Source organism: Pyrgilauda ruficollis, unplaced genomic scaffold (genome assembly GCF_017590135.1).
Source record: "Pyrgilauda ruficollis isolate IOZ18807 unplaced genomic scaffold, ASM1759013v1 scaffold11, whole genome shotgun sequence".
Taxonomy (NCBI): Eukaryota; Metazoa; Chordata; class Aves; order Passeriformes; family Passeridae; genus Pyrgilauda; species Pyrgilauda ruficollis.
In genome coordinates, this window is record NW_024509210.1 from 1,185,587 (window position 1) to 1,204,341 (window position 18,755).

At 43.0% G+C, this 18,755-nt stretch overlaps 1 protein-coding gene across 4 annotated transcripts in view; it reads right to left on the reverse strand.

The window, feature by feature from the left end:
* The window catches only part of PCDH15 (protocadherin related 15), a 258,742-nt gene that overhangs the window by 124,299 nt on the left and 115,688 nt on the right, over positions 1-18,755 (reverse strand). For all 4 annotated transcript variants that reach the window (XM_041474168.1, XM_041474178.1, XM_041474192.1 and 1 more), the window contains exons 11-13: positions 13,471-13,605; positions 11,212-11,361; positions 2,845-3,038 (exon numbers count right to left, since the gene is read on the reverse strand). In XM_041474168.1, the coding sequence (XP_041330102.1) occupies positions 2,845-3,038; positions 11,212-11,361; positions 13,471-13,605 (479 nt within the window). The remainder of the gene's footprint in view (positions 1-2,844; positions 3,039-11,211; positions 11,362-13,470; positions 13,606-18,755) is intronic.

Sequence of the window (18,755 nt, forward strand, 5' to 3'; positions counted from 1 at the left end):
AAATATTTAAGGCAAAAATCACAGAAGTAAAGCACAAATAGTCTGCAAACTAAAAGCATTCTAATATTAGATGGCTTTCTTTTTGCAATTCCAATCCATTTTTTAATGACACCTTGCATCTTTCCCCTGTGTTTTCTGTGTGGGTTATAGCCCAGTTAAGGAGCTGGCAAATTCTCCTTTGGCATGGGAAGGGGAAGGAGATGGAGCAGAGCCAAGCACTGCAGCTGGTGTTTGCAGGTGAATACACAGAGACCTGTAAAGCATTTGGGAACTGCAGAGAGCTCCCAAAATCACTCCAGCATGGAAAAACAGCTACCAGCTGATTGAAAGTCAACTGTATCCTCATCTCTACTTAAATAATCTCCACATGTAATCATGGAATGGTTTGGGTTGGAAAGGACCTTAAACTCATCCAGTGCCACCCCTGCCATGGCAGGGACACCTTCCACTATCCCAGGCTGCTCCAAGCCCCAATGTCCAACCTGGCCTTGGGCACTTCCAGGGATCCAGGGGCAGCCACAGCTGCTGTGGGCAATTAGAAAATCTAGGATGAATGGATTTCCATTCATGTTGACTTGATCCAGCAGAACCCTGTATCACCAAGTGATATGAATCCCATGTGCAGGAATCTGAGGGACTGTAAAAAGCTTAAAGTCTGACCTGAAATTCTTTGATTTTACAAATGTTGTCATTCTTTTTCCCCAAAATAGAAATTGTTGTGCCTCAATATAGGAGTGGACTGTGCAGGGAAGGGGTAAATTCTCCAGCCCTGGAAGGTTTCAAGAAACAACTGGGTGTGGCATTTGCTGTGGTTTAGTTGACTAGGTTGAACTTGATGATCTTGGAGGTCTTTTCCATGGTATCTCAACAACTTACATGAACAGTTATAATGAATAATACTCAAACCCCAAATCTCAGTTGGGACACAGCCACCCACCAACATTTTTAAATGTCATTCCATGCAAAAAAAAACCCCAACAAACCTACACAGAAGTCCAAACTCCAATTTCAATTTGTGTTCACAAAGGCTGCAGAGCTACAATTCCTGAGCCATGCTCAGTGGCTGGGTTTTCCTTTGTGCATAAGTAAGGGGGGAGACTGAAATGCAGCCACTTTCCAGGTGACTGGTTATCCTGGCAAAGCTTTCCACTTCTTATTTGCCTTGAAGGCATTTTCAGAGGAGGAAGCACAGGCTCCCAACATCCATCCTCAAAAATACATATATTTAGGCAACACAAAGATTTCTCCAGCACAAAAGGAGCTGATGGCAATCAGAGCTGTAGTGTGGAGTCACACCATGGGGATCTCAGGCTCTCTGAAGGAGAATTACTGATTTTTTGCCCTCTCTCTGAAGCACTACACAAAATAAATGCATAATTGTCCTCAGTCTTCCCCTCAGCACTACCAGCAGCCTACTACCAGCTCAAGAGGGTTTATCAAAAAAGCAAGGAGGAGGAAAAAGAGAGTGAAATTCAGCCAAGGGACTGCTACCAGATGTTAATTTTATGAACAACTTAACAGGTTGAATGGACAGTAATTATAAAATGTGTGCACAACAGCATGAGCTGCTTTCTTGGAGACATGATAGAAGCAGCAGGTCCTGAGAAAAATCCAGGTACTGAAATCCTAGTCTTGTGTTTTCTTTCCTTCTTACATTTCCCTTTTGAAGAAGAGGCTTTCACTTTACAGCTGTGGGAGGTTTGAATGCTGGAACCTCCTGTTCCTCCCTTCATGCTCTTTGGACAAGGAGATTGTCACATTATCAATACCTGGCCCAGAACACCAGAGACATTTTTTTGGTTCCATCCACACCTTCATGAAATGACATTTTGGCACATTTAGAACACAAACTCCACAGAAACAGGTAAGCAGGGCTTGATACCTCTGCTGGCTTTTGAACATATAGATCATGCAATGGTTTGGGTAAAAAGGGACCTTAAAGATGATCATGTTCCCCTCCCTGCCTAAATCCTAAATTTGAAGTCTGCTCTTCTTTTTCAGCTGGAGTACAACAGAGAGAATTCTGCCCTTAGGAATTTTGGTCTTAGTAGGGACACTGCACACCCTACACCTGGAGAGGTTCTCCAGCTCAGCAACCCCATTCTTTGGGATCCCTTTGGCATTTTCTGAGCAAAAAGCATCTCCCTTCTCACTTGCTTTCTTCTTTCCACCCCTTCACCTCAATGAATGAACAGACATGCACAGTGACAGCACAACTGGGAACTTTTAAATAACAGACCATGGCAAGAAAATGAAATCATGAAAATCCAGTGCTGTAAGGGAAACATCATTAAGGACCACAAATATTGGTGATATTTTTGCCCAGCGTCCAGGAGGAATGATGAGGAGGACTCCATTGATATCAGAAGGCTAATTAATTACTTTATTATACTATATTGTTCTATACCATATAACATTACATCTAAATTGAATCTGCCAGGCACTCAACTGCACAACATCTTGTGACTCAGTCGACAGTCCCAACACACACACACACACTTGGCCCTGGCAGGCCAAGGAAACAAAACACCATCACTTTGGGTAAACAATCTCCATATTGCATTCTACTTTGGCACAAACACAAGCACAGCAAATGAGATAAGCCTTGTTTTTCCTTTCTCTGAGGTTGAGAGAATGTGAATCTCAGAAATCCTTGGGAAGAATTGTGCCTTGCTTTTCTCTGCAAAGAGAAATGTGGCGACAAAGAACCACAAAGGATAAGAATTCTACTGTGTGTGTGTCACTTTTCCAGAATGAAGATGCGGACTAGAGACATGGGGCCGTGGGGTGTGGCACAGTTGTTACTGCTGAGCTGCTGGAGCAATTAGGGAATGCATTAATTACCTTCTCTGTGCAGGGGGGGCACTGTCAGACGCTCTGACAGTGAGGGCGTAGGAGCGGCCCACGGCCAGCAGCACCCCTGGAGCAATGGTGATCAGGCCCGTGTGCTCGTTGATGGTGAAGTCTCCCTGATCCCCAGCCAGGATTTCGTACACTATCTGCCCATTGGCTCCCTCATCTGCATCCACGGCCGTCAGCTGCAAGGCAAAACCACAGGGTCAGCAGGGGAACACTTCCACGTGCTCTGGAAAGGCGATTTCCGGAGGAGGAGAGAGGAGCTCCAATATCTGGAACACACACAGGAATTTCTAACAAAGAGACAGCTGAAATGAACAGTAATAGGTGTAAAAACATAATGAATCAGAGAAAAACTGCTTGCTAAAGATTGCAAGACAATTATTTTAGGACACAAATTAAAAAACTTATTTAGACCGAGTTTATTCTCTCGGGTGGGTTGGAATATATAAGACTTTCAATATAAGCACGTGGGAGAAGACATTTTTTGTCTTTGACATCTTTTGTGTTTCAATAGTAATGAAAGGTTTATATTTCTTTATTTTCCATTCTTCTCTCCACTTTTCCAGGTGATAGCCCTGGCAGTGCCAGAAAATCTCATCTCCAGGCCTGGCATTCCAAGCTCTCCTCAAGCACTGGAGAGCAGTGTTTGTGTTCATATGCACCTATGGCTGTGGCAGCCAAGTGGAAGGGAAATGGCAGCTGTTCCCATATGGAAACACACTTGGAATCATGGAATCGTTCAGATGGGAAAAGCCCTCTAAGATGGTCAAGTCCAACTGTTAACCCAGCACTGCCAATGCCACCACTAAACCCATGTTCCCAAGTGCCACGTTGTCTTTAAATCCTTGAGAAAAATCTAAATCCTGGTATTAGACCCAAATTCCAGAGGTGAACGTAATGAAATGAGGGGGTTCTTCTCTTCCCCCTGGAAAAGGCAGTGGGTTTATCCTGTTTCTGTAGTGAGCTATGCTAAATCAAACATACATTCAGCCAGGAATTAGAGCCCAGGAAATACATTTGCTTTTAGTGAATCATGGAAGAAAATCCCAGAGTGGTTTTGGCTGGAAGGGAACTTAGAGCTCATCCCATTCCACCCCCTGCTATGGGCAGGGACACCTTCCACTATCCCAGGTTGCTCCAAGCCCTGTCCAACCTGGTCTTGTTGTCTCTTCCTCCCTTAGGAGTTGTTTTGCTGATATGCAGGTTCCTCAACTGCCTTTTCATTCCATAGGAAAACATTCCCCCAAACAGCACAAGGAATAAAGTGGTCTGAGCAGCACTGGAACATCCAAGAGGCCACAGCATTCAGCTGCGCATCCAGCTGGCAGTGGAAGTTACAGGGAATGATGGCACCCTGGGGTCCTCTGCTGCTCCCAGCTCCAGGCAACCAGTGGGAGGTGGGGAATGGGAAAGGACATCAGCAGGGGTGACAGCAGAGCTTTCCTAGGATGTCCAAAGTAATCCCAGCCTCTGGAACGATCCCTTCAGGGATCCCAGTGTGAGGATGAAAATTCAAAGGTCTCTGCCTTGGCTTTCCTGACACAAACACTCCTACCCTGGGGCAGCAGGGATGGAGGATGGGAATGCTGGATGTCAGCAGTGACAGAAAACCTCAGCACTGACTGCGAGGCCAAGGGCAGGATCAACAGCCACTCCCTGAGGCAAGGCCAGCCAAACAGCAGCCTCAGCTTCTGCCTCTGGGCCCCTCTTGTCACCTTGTGACACCTGGAGTCAGGGACAGGACCCCCCCCCAAAGGCCCTGCCATGCTATGATAGAAAATTATCTATCGATCAGCGCAGCATCCCATCAGCAGCTCACAGCCTCCCACAGCACCACCCAAGGCTGCCAAACCAGCACCCAGAACTGCCAAATCACCACCTGCAACTGCCAAATGGGCATCCCAAACTACCAAGTCACCACCTAAAGCTGCCAACCACCACCCAGAACTGCCAAACCACCAGGCAAAACTGCCAAAGGAACACCCAAAGGTGCCAAAACACCACCTACAGCTGCAAACCACCACTCAAAACTGCCAAACCACCACTCAAAACTGCCAAACCACCATCTGGAACTATCATCCTTGGCCCAAGAATGTCTGAAGATTCAGAATAGCAGAAACCAAACCTTGCCACTAAAGCAAGAATCAACCCCAAAGCTGCAAATATCTGAGTTAATCCCATTTGCAACACTGAGCACCAAGGGGAGGATGTGAATTCATGGAATCATGGAATGCTTTGGGTTGGAAGAGACCTTAAAGCTCATGCAATTCCATGGGAAGGGACACTGTCCACTAGACCAGGCTGTTCAGAGGCCCATCCAGCCTGGCCTTGGACACTTCCAGGAAAAAACTCAGGGATCTAAATGGTTTCTAAAATAATCTTGATCCTTCACGTACAAAGTGAAACACAAAACTTCATTTAGAAAGTCATAAATATTCTCCAATCCAAGGATTAAGCCCACAATAGCTTTAAAAAAAAAAAAAAAATCCTAATTTATCTCCTATAGCATTTTGGGACACATTGTATAGTGAACATAGGATAAATGCTTAAAATGTCCCAAAAATCATGGAACAGAGGTCATGTCCTCTTAAAAATAAATTAAAAAAGCAAATTAACATTTGTGTGGGAGTTTTTTATCTACCTCATTCTCTTATTTCTTTTGGAATTCTGAAGGAGCCATGCTATGAAAACTACAATTTAATCACTCCTTCTATAGCTTCTATACATAACTGGGTGTGTTAATTAACCTTGCAGAGACTAATTATCCACCCAATTGACAGAGCTGTAAAAACCTTGTCTGCTGAACTTCAAAAGTAACAGACACACATACAAAAAGATAAATAAAACCTTTATGCAAAATACAGAGTCCTGAGGATTTAATGGCAGGATTTGGAACCAGGCCAGTTTTTACTGTGACGACATGAAAAAGGAAAATTAATTGACTACACAAGCACAGAGATTAAGAAGGTTAATTAAACCTACAAATGCTTGGAAAGATAAGTAATTTGAAAAACATTTTGGGGGCAAAACCAGGAATCAAACCTGGGATTAAATAGAATTAAAATTTAGCTGGTGCCACAATATATGATTCCAGAAATCCCATCTCCAGCTGTCCCAGCCCGATAGAGCTTCATAGTTAACAAGATTTAAGAAACAGGCTAAAATGTAAAGGCAGATGAACAAAACAAGGTTTCATTGACTTTGCTAAGAAATTTTCATCCAGCAGGATCAGCTCCATTGCATCAAAATTTAATGTACAAAAGTCTGGCAAAACAGGTGTGGATTCTGCTGCAGGAAGAAGCGGTTTTCTTGGGAGGAAAAGGAGGGCCTTAAGCTTAGAAGGATGGCCTTAAGCTTACAAAGACACATCTTGGTTATGATATGAACCCTGCTCAGACTGTTCATTACTGGAGGAAACTGGGTTTCAAAGTTTCACTTGGAACCTTCTCAGAGCAACATCTGGGGTCACCTGGCCCTGGACAGATAAAATGATGATCAACATTCCCAGCAGCTTTCACCAGATTCAGTGTGATGGAAAAATTCCAGGATTGTTAGGGAGATATTCCTGAACTTGACTCAACCCCACATAATGATCTCTGAGTAGGTCAAGATACTTTTTCATTATCTCCTTCAGACATTTCATCAAATCTCAATCCATTATTTTTTCCTTGAGTCTGCAGGGATATTGGCTGAGCAATGCAAACAAAGCCCAATTTTGTTTTCTCTCTCTTCTAATCAGGTTTGCTTTGGAGATGGAAATTAATCACCTGATGGGCAGAAGGCAAAAAGGTTGCAAATAAACATGTAAATAAAAGATGAAGTGGGGTTTGGAGATGACTTCTATGAGGATTGTTTTAGGGAAATGTTCAGGAGTGGTCAGGTATGGAACAGGTCACAGCCCCAAGGCTGCTCAAGGAGTTTGGAAAACATTCCCAGGGGTGCATAGGGTGGGATTGTTGGGGTGGCTGAGCAGGGCCAGGGGTTGGATCCCCTGTAATGTAAATGTAATTCCATTAATTACATTTAAGGCCAGTCTACAAGTTTTCCTGTAAAGACAAAATACAAAAAATCTCCTCATGGGCCAAGATGGATCCATGATCCCTGTGGGTCCCTTCCAGCTGTGGATATTCCATGATCTTAAGATTTCCACTAAACTGTCCTGCTCTTTTATGGTACAATGCATATTTAGGAGCTGTAAATCAAGAACTTGGGCTAAGCTGGGGCCGGACCTTAAAAATTAGTTTGTACTGGTGCTATCAGACAGAATGGTTTCAGAGGGGAACAGGACACTGATCCCCTGAGTATTTTATTCTCCATTTTCAATCAGGGAATTATTTAATTGTTCTTGGAAGAGAGCCCTTGAACCTGAGTCATGCCACTGCACCAGGAAATCAGGCAGAATTTAAGACATGGATAATCTGAAGTAGGATATAAGAAGAGCAAAACTGGGATTTTTCAGCCTGGGGAAGGGAAGCTTCAGGTGACGTGACTGTGACCTTCCACGACCTGAAGGAGCTACAGGAAACGTGGAGAGAGACTCTCTACAAAGGATGGAGTGCCAGGACACAGGGAATGGCTTCCCACTGCCAGAGGGCAGGGATAGATGGGATATTGGGAATTAGGAATTGTTCCCTGGCAGGGTGGGCAGGCCCTGGCACAGGGTGCCCAGAGCAGCTGTGGCTGCCCCTGGATCCCTGGCAGTGCCCAAGGCCAGGCTGGACAGGAGCAGCCTGGGACAGAGGAAGGTGTGCCTGCACATGGCAGGGGTTGGCACTGGATGGGCTTTAAGGTCCCTTCCCACACAAGCTACTCTGGGATTCTGTTAATTACATTTATGGCCAGTCCACTAGTTTTTCTGTAAAGACAAAATACAAAAAAATCTCCTCATGGGCCAAGATTTCGGTGAATAATACTTTTTGCCACCCTCTATCCCTTCCCACCTCTCATTTTCCTGCTCAATATTCCCTATTCCCTGCATCCTGAATACAAAAATGAGGGATGTCTAAAAAAAAAAAGCAGTGGATTTAAATTATTGAGATGAAATTTTTTTGCACTGCTGCTGCAAACTCCACCCATCAATGTGGAACTCATTTCAATATCTGAGTCACAGCAGTGGAAAAATGGGAAACTAGGCAGCAAAAATATAATAACATAAAAAAGATGGAATTAAGTACTTTACTAGGTTTACTGTTAATAATCTTTCTAGTGACAGTTATTATTTACCACATTCAACTGTTTTAAAGTACAGATTTCTCAACTGAGAAACTCTCAGGGAGCACAATAAAATACCTGTGAAAGGAGAAGGAAAAATGAGAAATTTTCAGGCTGAAAGGAGCAAAACACAGAGATTTAAACTTAACTCTCCTCAACCAAGGCCTGAAACAATTTCACAAGCACTGAAAGAAGACAACTGAAATAAAAATAAAACCTGCTTTAGTCACTTCTCTGAAAGGCAGCAGGGAAAAAGTAAAAATCCTTGGTCTAACCATGCAGGCAAAAAGGAAAAAAAAATGGGGAAAAAATTAAATTCTGCTTGTAATGAATATATTTGCCTGGATTTGTTGTTATTTTCAAGCAGAATGTAAGAGTTTTGAAATTTCCTTTATTTTTTAAGAGTGTACCAGACAGCAAACACAAGTAACTTAAAAGCTATTATGTTTTGGGGCTATTTTCAGGAGTAAAATCAAAACAATGTCCCACAAAATGAGGCAGCAAGAAACCACATAGTGGGGTTATTTGTCCACTTTATTTGTACATTTTCCTGCAACTGCACTCTGGAAAAAAATATAAGAGGTGTAAGACTATTACCCTAAGGATAATAAAAGCCAAGAGGCTGAAAATCAGTCTGATTATTATAGATGGTTATGAGACTGTCCAGACACTCTGAGGTCAGTGTTCTTTTTCTAACCTGCTTTTCTCTGGTCAGACAAAGTGGTTTTGTTTTCCCCTGGGAACCATCAGAGATGAGCATCCTCTCCCAGCAGAGGATCCCAAAGAATCCTGAACCCAAGGAGGGAGGGTGGGGTAAAAGGTGACTTTGCTCCTCGTGGAGACAATAAGATGAGCACCCCTCAAAATAACTTTGTCAGGGTTCAAAAAATGGGAAAGAAACATCAGTTTGGCCTTTGAGAAAAGTCTTATAAAGCCTTTACATATACGAAGTGTGTGTATATATATATTTATAGGTATTTTATATCTGCAGATTGAGCAACCTACCAAAGAGTGCAGCTGCCCAAAATCCTGACCAGAGAATCAGGGAATGGTTTGATTTGGAAGAGACCTTAAAACCCATCCAATCCCCTGCCTTCGGGCAGGGACACCTCCCACTGTCCCAGGCTGCTCCAAGCCCCAATGTCCAGCCTGGCCTTGGGCACTGCCAGGGATCCAGGGGCAGCCACAGCTGCTCTGGGCACCCTGTGCCAGGGCCTGCCCACCCTGCCAGGGAACAATTCCTAATTCCCAATATCCCATCCATCCCTGCTCTCTGGCAGTGGGAAGCCATTCCCCCTTGTCACTCCATCCCCTGTCCATAGTCTCTCTCCATCTTTCCTGTAGCCCCTTCAGGCCCTGCAAGGCCACAGTTTGGTCACTCCAAAGCTTTTTCTCTCCAGTGAGCACCCCCAGCTGTCCCAGCCTTTCCTCCCAGCAGAGCTGCTCCATGCCTCTGCCCATCCTGGGCTCTCTCCAGCAGCTCCAGGTCCGTCCTCTGCTGGGCCCTCTTTATTTCTGGCATCGTCACCAGTCCTCTGAAATCCTAAGACTTGACCCTTTGCTTTTGTGTTTTTTGGGTTTGTTTTTTTTTTTTTTTTTAAGTGGGTAATTGAAAAACTCAGATCATCTGGTAATGTGGGATGAGTTGAAAAACAACAGCTCTCCCAAACGGGCCAGAATTTTCTACCTCTTCCCTTTGACCAGATTATAAACTCAAAATCTGCAAGTATCCCTGTGCTGGCTGTGCACACAGAAGCATGATTTGGAAAAACCTTACTCTTGGAATTTAAATGTTTTAGTAGAAGTGAGCTAAAGGCCCAACTTCCCCATTATTCCTTTCCAAAATGAGCTGTTCTGGCTCAATTTGCCAAATAAATGTGTCCTCCTGCTCTTTGAAAGCCTCAAGGCTTGTAAAATGTTTGCAGCTGCAAGACCAGGATGTGTTTGAAGAGCTGGAGAGCAGCACCTTCCCTCTGAACACAGAAACACTTCAGCAGCTTCAGACCAGCTCAGGAGCTGCTCTGCTTCAGCCCAGGCACCATTAACACACCTCAGGCAGCTCAGAGCATCCTCAAGGCCAACTTTGAGTAGAAAACATTCTTTTTCCCCAGCAGAAATCTCATTTAGCAACATTTTCTGCCTGGCTCCTTCAGGACAACAGTATTTGCTGTGGTGTTTCCACCCAGCCTTGTGCACCATTTTAAGGAATTTAAGTATGCTTCAAACTTGCTCTTTCCCTCAAATCTTGCTGGAAATGCCCCTGTGGCTGTCCCTGATGGTTTTTAAGCACTCATGGTCCAAATTGATGAGGGGGCAAAACACCACAAAGGAAGAGCTGAAGATGCAAAGGCCAAAGTACAGCTCAAGAGGGACAGGAGGGACAGAAAATGCCATTTTCTGAACTGTCTCCTCATCACTGCTACACTCAAATTCCTGATTGCAGTTCAGAAAATGGCATTTTATACTTAAGTCAGCTGATAAATTTTATTTTCCCAATTTTCCCACTGCCTTCAACCACTCTGGAAAGCCACCAATGGCATCTTGTCTTCTCATCCATCTGGACGGGCAGCACTCAGAGCAGGGCTGAGATCTTGGAAGAATTACACAAAAAGAGCCTTTTTCCTCTAATTTCAGTGTCACCAGGATTCACCTCCAGTCCTGCACTAAAACCTAAATCAGTGCTGGCAAAATTTAAATGAAACTGCTTCTCTCTGGGCCCATGTTCTACCCACATTTCATTGCTCATTTGCTCTACAAACAAACTTACAAAAACCAGCAGGTTTTCTGGCATGGGAAAACATTCCTGGTTATGTCCTACTCCACTGCTGACCTCTTGTCCCAAAATGTTTTATCTCAATTTGCTGCCAATAAAGGAGAATTTTCTTTTTCTTTTGAGATTTTTCAGCTGAAAATTATTTTGTGGAACCTCAGAGGAAGCTGCTGAGCTGCAGCTCTACAGCTACAACAGGCCTGACATTTAATATTAGCAATTTTGAATAGATATTTAATTAGTGAAGTGGATAAAAAGACACCCAAACTTCATTTCTACCTGGTTTCAGTGCATTTCCAACTGAGATGAACAAGGCTACATACTGTTAACAAAGAGTGAGTTTACAAAGGTAATAAAAGCCCTGAAATTACCTTTATAACACCTTCCCCAGGCTTCATATCCGTATAGATCTTGACATTGTAAGAAATGTTGGAGAAGGTTGGGGAATTATCATTTGCATCAATCACCATGATGTTGACAGTCACTGGGACACTCTCCTGGACTCCATCAGAAGCTGTCATCTTCAGAAGGACAGAAAAGGACAGAAAAGTATTTTAATAGTGTGTTCGGAATACAATTCCAAGAGAAATCCAATCCCAACAGGAGAAAACACAGCCTCACAACCCAAAACCAGCATTTTGTTTCTCTGTGCATTTTACCATTACAGGAGGATTCAGCAGAGCTCAAGCCTGCACGTGCAAGACTCAGGGCAAAAGCAAAGCAAATACATCCAAACCTTTCCAGGACAGAAATGAGAGGAAATAACTGGGAATTTCACAGGGATGGGGCTGGGATGGAAACTGTTGAGTTCATGGAATGTCACTTGGATATCATCACACCCAGGAGCACTGTTAAACATGATGCCTCAGGTTTTAGTTTTTATATTTTGCAGATTGTGCTGCTTTAGCGTGCACTTCCTTTTAATAAATCCCTGCTTTATTCTTTAATTGTATCTGGCCTCTGTTCTGGGTCGGCCTTGTCAAGGCATCAGAGCTCTCAGACAACATTTTGAGGTGGGAATTGGAGAGCTGGGGGCTCTTCTTATTCCACAGAGGAAATCTGAGCTCTCTGTTCCACTTAAAATGGAGGAATCCCTACTTTATTCTTTAACTCTGTCTGGCCTCTGTTCTGGGTCAGCCTTGTCAAGGCATCAGAGCTCCCAGACAACATTTTGAGGTGGGAATTACAGAGCTGGGGGCTCTTCTTATTCCACAGAGGAAATCTGAGTTCTCCTTTCCAATGAAAATGGACAGAAAATAGGGAACCACAGACTGGGAACCCCTGCAGAAGAACTGGGTTTGCCCACAGCCTATTTCCAAATCGCTGTAGGGCTGTTGGCTTCACTCACAACCTTAGGGAATACTAGATCCATTTAAGCTTTTTCCCTTTTTTTTTTTTTTTTTTTTTAAATAGTGCTGGCTGTGTTTTTTTTCAGTTTTTTTTTTTTTCTTCCATCTCTTTTTTCTTTCTTGGGGGGTGGGGGGACAAAAATAAAGCAAAAAGCCCAAGACAAGGCTCATGTTCCTGGCTCCAGGGATGAGGGGAAAAAGGCAATGAGAAAAGCAAGGCTGGGAACAAAAAAGAAGGCTCAGATCCTGCTGAGGGATGAGAAGCAGGCACCAATCCTGGGGCCACGGAGAAGGTGCTGGCAGGGGAATCTAAAATGCTGCTCTCAACCAACTCATCCTTCACTGCTCTCCCTCTTCTGGGCAACTGCTAAGCAAAGTACTGGGACACTGTGCTGATTGGAGAAGAAAGATTAGGCAATTACATTTTTGTGGGGGCAAAATCCCGGATAATATCCTCAAGGCAAGGTAGTATTTTGTTAACAAAGCAGAAGGCAGAGGATTTTATTTACTTGTTAATTAATTATGTGTTAATTAATTAAGAATTAATTATGTGTTAATTAATGATAAGTAATGAATTATATAATATAGTTATTGTAATATATGATAATGTTTTGCAGCAGTTATATTATGAAGAAGAGCCTTGAGTTGATCAGCATAGAATCATAGATTCCTTTATGTTGGGACATATTTCCAAGATGGAGTCCAACCATTCCCCCAGCGCTGCCAAGGCCACCAGTGCCCCATGTCTCCAATCTGTTAAATCCCTCCAGGGATGGTGCCTCCACCACTGCCCTGGCAGCTGTGCCAGGGCTGCACAACCCTTTCAGTGAAGATATATCCAACCTAAACCTCTGGATATCTGTCAGAAGGACAGAAATTATGCATAGTTTTCTTGTATTCTCCTTTCATTTGTGTTTCTATTAATCTGTGCCCTTGTTGTTTTATGTCTGAGCAAGACTTTTGTGTCAGGAATCATCATATAAAAAAAAAATAAAAGATACAGCACTGATGTCTGATGGAAATTTACGCCATTCTCCTTTCATTTGTGTTTCTATTAATCTGTGCCCTTGTTGTTTTATGTCTGAGCAAGACTTTTGTGTCAGGAATCATCATATAAAAAAAAATAAAAGACACAGCGCTGATGTCTGATGGAAATTTATGCTCTACAGATAATAATTGCCACAACTGTGGCCACTATAATGAGTAGACCTTCCAATTTTGCTATGAAACTTGGAGATAAATAGCTTTTAGATGTGCCAGAGTAGCATTCTTTTAACTTACAGAGAAGGTGTAGAGCTGCTGGACCTCCCTGTCCACGGGCTGCAGCAGGGTGAGGTAGCGGGTGATGCCACTCTGGGTCACAGTGAAAAACGTGGTGTAGTCATTCAGGAAGAGATGGAGCTGTGGATCCTTGGTCTTTCAGCAACACCAAGGGAAAAAAGAACATTTTGTTACAAATTCAGAAGGACATTAAATCTCTTAAGTCTCCAACTCGCTGCAAGTGCTTGTTTTAGTTGAAACCTAAATAAGCACAAATGCTGTGACTAAAAAGCTAAAAAACTGTTAAAAAAAAAGGTAAAAAAAACCCCTCACTGCTAGCCTAAAAATCTAATCTTGATGAAAAATTTATTAAGAACCACTAGAGTAAGAAAATCCAATTGTAAACAAATACCTGTTTGGTATACTTTTTAAAATAAGTGTCTTTTCCCCCCATTAAACAACATTTTTTAAGCCAAATACAATTTAATATAAGAAACCAGATTCAAGCATTTATCTTCATATTAAAACCCAAAAGAAGCTTAACTTGATTAACAGAGCAATAAAACAGCTGGGTTGGTGCACTGAACAAAGAGTGAACATGTGGTGAAGTATTTCAGGAAACAGAGGTGGCTCAGGGGGTCTCTTTAGATCCCAGAAAGAATCCAAAAAATATTGATGCAGAATTAGGAACCTCTCAGTTGATGGGGGGAAAACATCATAAATGAACTGAAAAGTAGTATTTTAAGGTAAAAAGCCTTGTAAATTTACTCACGGCTTCTTGAGGACTTGGATCATCCTGATTTCCACCTCTTTCGGGGTGTTTTTGAGTTATTTAACTGATCAGACTCTACATGAGTAAAAATTTTAAACAAACTACATTTGTTTTTGTTGCCCACAGTATTTCAATAACTTTCTGTGTCCTTGTCCATAATCTGTTTGATTTAACCTTACTTCCTGCTGCTCTTGCTCACGAGTTACAGAGTTTATTTCTGTTGGTAGGGGAACGCAAATTCCAGGAAAATGCAAAAGCCTGGGTCACAAGTCCTGTAAAAACTGCTTTAAACTGCATCCAGGAATGTGGAGGTGAGGAACCAGAGGACTGGTACCAGCGAGGACAGAAAATCCAGATTTTACCAGCTGCTATCCAATGTCATTCCACAAATCCCATGCCTACAGAGGCAGAAGAACCAGTTGAATTCCAGAAAAAAGTCCCGAGAGGAGAAAAGTGGAATTCAGTAAAAAATCCCCAAAGGAGTATTACTTCTCTTAACTCTTTCTGAATCCAAAGCTCTTCTGGAAGGGTCCCTCCATTAGTGCCATTCCTGGAGGATTAAAACCCTTGGGAGCACAGGACAGGTCCCCAACCCCCAGCCAACCCTGACCTGCAGCAGGTGGCACCAGGACAGAGCAGCACAACGCCAAGACAGACAAACTGCTTTAAAAGAGCCCAAATAAAACCCCCAAAAAGCAAAGATTCCACGATTTAAATGAGAAAACATTCCAGGAAGCCATGGGAAAGAATTATCCAAGTGTTCCACACCAGTGGTTCCTCAGTGCCTAAAGCTGCAACTGCAGCTCCCAGGAAAATGAAAATTCATTTTACAGCCAGCAATGCAAACAGCCACCTCTTAATTCCAGGAAAACTTAAGTGAGGTAATTGCCCATAATTGCTCACTTGGTAGACATTATAAAGTCCGTTAAGAATTCAATTTACAAAACCCCTAGTTCGTGTTGCAGTTCTTGCTTTCATGTCCTTCTGAACACTAATAAACAGCACTTTTTTTCCCTAATTTATTCCTGAGAAAAACCAATGATGGAGATCCCAAACCCTCCTGGAGTAATGTGTCCTATTCCTTTGCTATCCTTGTCTTAGAAATGTTCTCCTAATATGGAAGGTAATTGCCTTTACAGCAATCAATGCCTATTTTACCACCTCCCAGGCATGTCAGAGCCACAGAGCAATTTATTCCCTTCATCTGGAAAAGCATTGTTATGCTTGGACATTATTACCAGGGATATTTGACATTATTGTCAGGGATCTTGGACATTATTATCCCATTTTATGCTGCCTGAAAAGCCAGCTTGGCTTAACTGAACATTTCATGTGAGAGAGAACAACCCCAGGTACACTGCCAACACAATTTTCTCTAATTTATTATTTTAAATAATTTTATTTTGGAGCGTGGATTTCAGCATTGTGATTTCTGGTGACATTACTGGGTCATGGAGACAAGGCTAGTCTCTGATAAACTGTTTAACATGGAATTTTAAGTAGAAAATTATCACAATCCACACAAAAGATTTCACATGCAACCCACAAGGAGCACTTCAAGCACACAGTTCAAACCTGAGGTACTTCTGAATTTAAAAAGGCACTTTTGTAATACTCAGGATGTCTTTGAAGACTTGTAATAATTTAATGAAAATTAAGCAACTACAATGTATGACTTCATGCCCTAAATTGGGTCCAGTGTGTTTAAGGGCTCTTTGCAGGCTTCACAAACCAAGGGACAGTCCCAGCCTCAACCACCACCAGGACAGGAAGAAGTGAGGGCCCTAAATTGGGTCCAGTGTGTTTAAAGGGCTCTTTGCAGGCTTCACAAACCAAGGGACAGTCCCAGCCTCAAACACCACCAGGACAGGAGTGAGAGAGAAAAGAAAGGAAGAAATCACACAATTAAACCCAAAAAAGGTGTTTTGCACACATAAGACCCAATACGTACAGGGAAGGCACCTGGTGGGACCTACAAAGGAAAACACAAAATGAACACTTGAGGAAGCACAAACCTGTGAGTGAGGGACAGCAGAACATTTGGGGGATTCATCATTACAGACCAAAAAAACCCAACAAAATGAGACACACAAAATGCTGCACCAAATAAAATAAGCCTGGACTCCAGTGTGTTCTGCTTGAAAAATCTCTGGAGAACTTCCTGCATGGATGTGGATGTTCCATTCCTGCTGCTCCTCAAATCCCACCAGGGCTTACAACTCTGCCCAAAGCAAACAGTTTTCTAAAACTGATGAAGATGAAACCAAAATTATTTGTGATAATTATGAGACTGAGCAGACAAGGGTATTTGTTCTGTGTATGTTTCAACAATCCCAAAAGTTTTTGGACAGGGCCAATTTGGTTGTGAATTTCTCCAGGGCAGCCAGAACAAGTTCCAAGAGTATCCAAACTGCTCAGACTTCGTAATTAGCAGCACAAGCCCATCCCCTAAAATCTGCAGTGACAACAAAGACACTTTGATGACACAGCTGAGTTTTCCAACATGTTCAAGTGGAGGATGATCAGCACTGAAATGTCCATGAAAAATTGGTTTTGTTGGAAAGCTGTTTCCAGCATCTGTCCTAGTTTCTGGGTGAGAGAATATTTCCCATGTTCACCTGGAAAATCTGAGATCCAGAGCCTTGCAGAGGAGAAGCAGGGAGAATTCTGTGTCCCCAACACAAAAAGGTGTGGATCTGTGGGAATGAGTCCAGAGGAGAGGCTGGAGCCCCTCTGCTCTGGAGGCAGGCTGGGAGAGCTGGGGGTGCTCACCTGGAGAGGAGAAGGCTCCAGGCAGAGCTCAGAGCCCCTGCCAGGGCCTAAAGGGGCTCCAGGAGAGCTGGAGAGGGACTGGGGACAAGGGATGGAGGGACAGGACACAGGGAATGGCTTCCACTGCCAGAGGGCAGGGATGGATGGGATATTGGGAATTAGGAATTGTTCCTGGGAGTGTCAGGAGGCAGAAACCATGAGATATTAATCCTGAAATAATCAAGGAAGACACACAGTGCTACAGGAACAATTCACTGTTAATATTTCTGGTTTTCCTTAAGTGCAAAGATCCAAAAAGTTGTAACCCCTCTCTTTATAAATCCTAAAGGAATTAAAGCAGCTTTTTGTCTTTGCCTTCTGTTTGTTTTAATAATGATATTAATGGGCTGTTTAATTCTGGGAAGGCTATTTCCTGAGTTACTACAACTGTTGGAATGCCACAGCAGGGCTGCCCAGGGCCAGCAGAACTGTCCCCTTGAGAGAGCATTGACTGCAAAACAATTTCTAACAAAAACTGGGAGTGATAGAAGCAATCAGGCAAATACCAGAGAAAAACACTTGGTACTTAAAATGCTTCAGCTTTCCTGGTTAAAAAAAAAAAAATCTATTCTTTTTCCTTCTATAGATATATTATTGAAAATTCATAACCTGCACTTGTGGCTGCAATTAAAACTTATTTTATCTCTTACTTGCTCTGTTTGCTCACATTGCTGCCAAGACATCCTTAAGTAAAATTCTTTCAAATTTCTCACAAGTTCTCTGAGAAAAAAAATTCCAGATAATCGCAGATTGCCCTGAGGTGGAAGAGACCCGCAAAGACCATTGGGTCAGACTGCTGGTCCTGCACGAGATAACCCAGGAATGCCAAGGCCAGGTTGGACACTGGGGCTTGGAGCAGCCTGGGACAGTGGAAGGTGTCCCTGCCCATGGCAGGGGTGGCACTGGATGGGCTTGAAGGTCCCAATCCATCCCATGATTGTTACTCAGTGCAGCTTTACCACCAACCCTAACCACTGGATAAACTAATCCTCTCCCATGGAAAGCAAAGAGGAAGGAAAAAAGAGGCTCGGAAAGCCTTATGTAAAGAGCTCTCAGCTCACACAGTTTAAGTTCCTCATCTCAGATTTGGTTTGCTCAGGTCTTAAGGTACTCCTGTAGCTTAATTTAATTTATGCCATTTAAACAGAGCACTTAATTATGTCAGCACTTGGCAGTGCTGCTCTACTGAAAGGTCTGTTTGCAATGTCCCATCTATAAATTAATTTCTGCAAGGTTTATAGCAGGACTCTCATATATTCCCACAGGGTTTCAATTTAGAGTGGGTTTTGTTCATTTTTTTCCTCAGACATGCAGTTAAGCGAGCACTTTCTTTCTGCATTTACCTGAGGACATGGAGTCATTTTAATATTTCATTTAGAAGGCAGAATTCATTATGTTTGACCAGAGTCACCACTGGGAACTGGGATGCACCAGCACAGAGGGGGCTTGTCTCAGTGTCTCCTCAGCAATCCTTAAATTTAAATATATTCCTAAACACACAGATTTACTGAGGTACAATGAAACCATCAAGACACTGAGACCTACAGAAGTTAATGACCATTTCCTCTGCCAATAATCCCACCCTGAGGTCCCATCCAGCTCCATGAGGAGCAATTTTAGTGTTTGGCCATTTTATATGGGAGCTCTATGCAATTGCTGCACTCCCAGCTGGAATTCTGTGAATTCTTCTCTCACATCCATGTTACACCTGCACCATGCCACA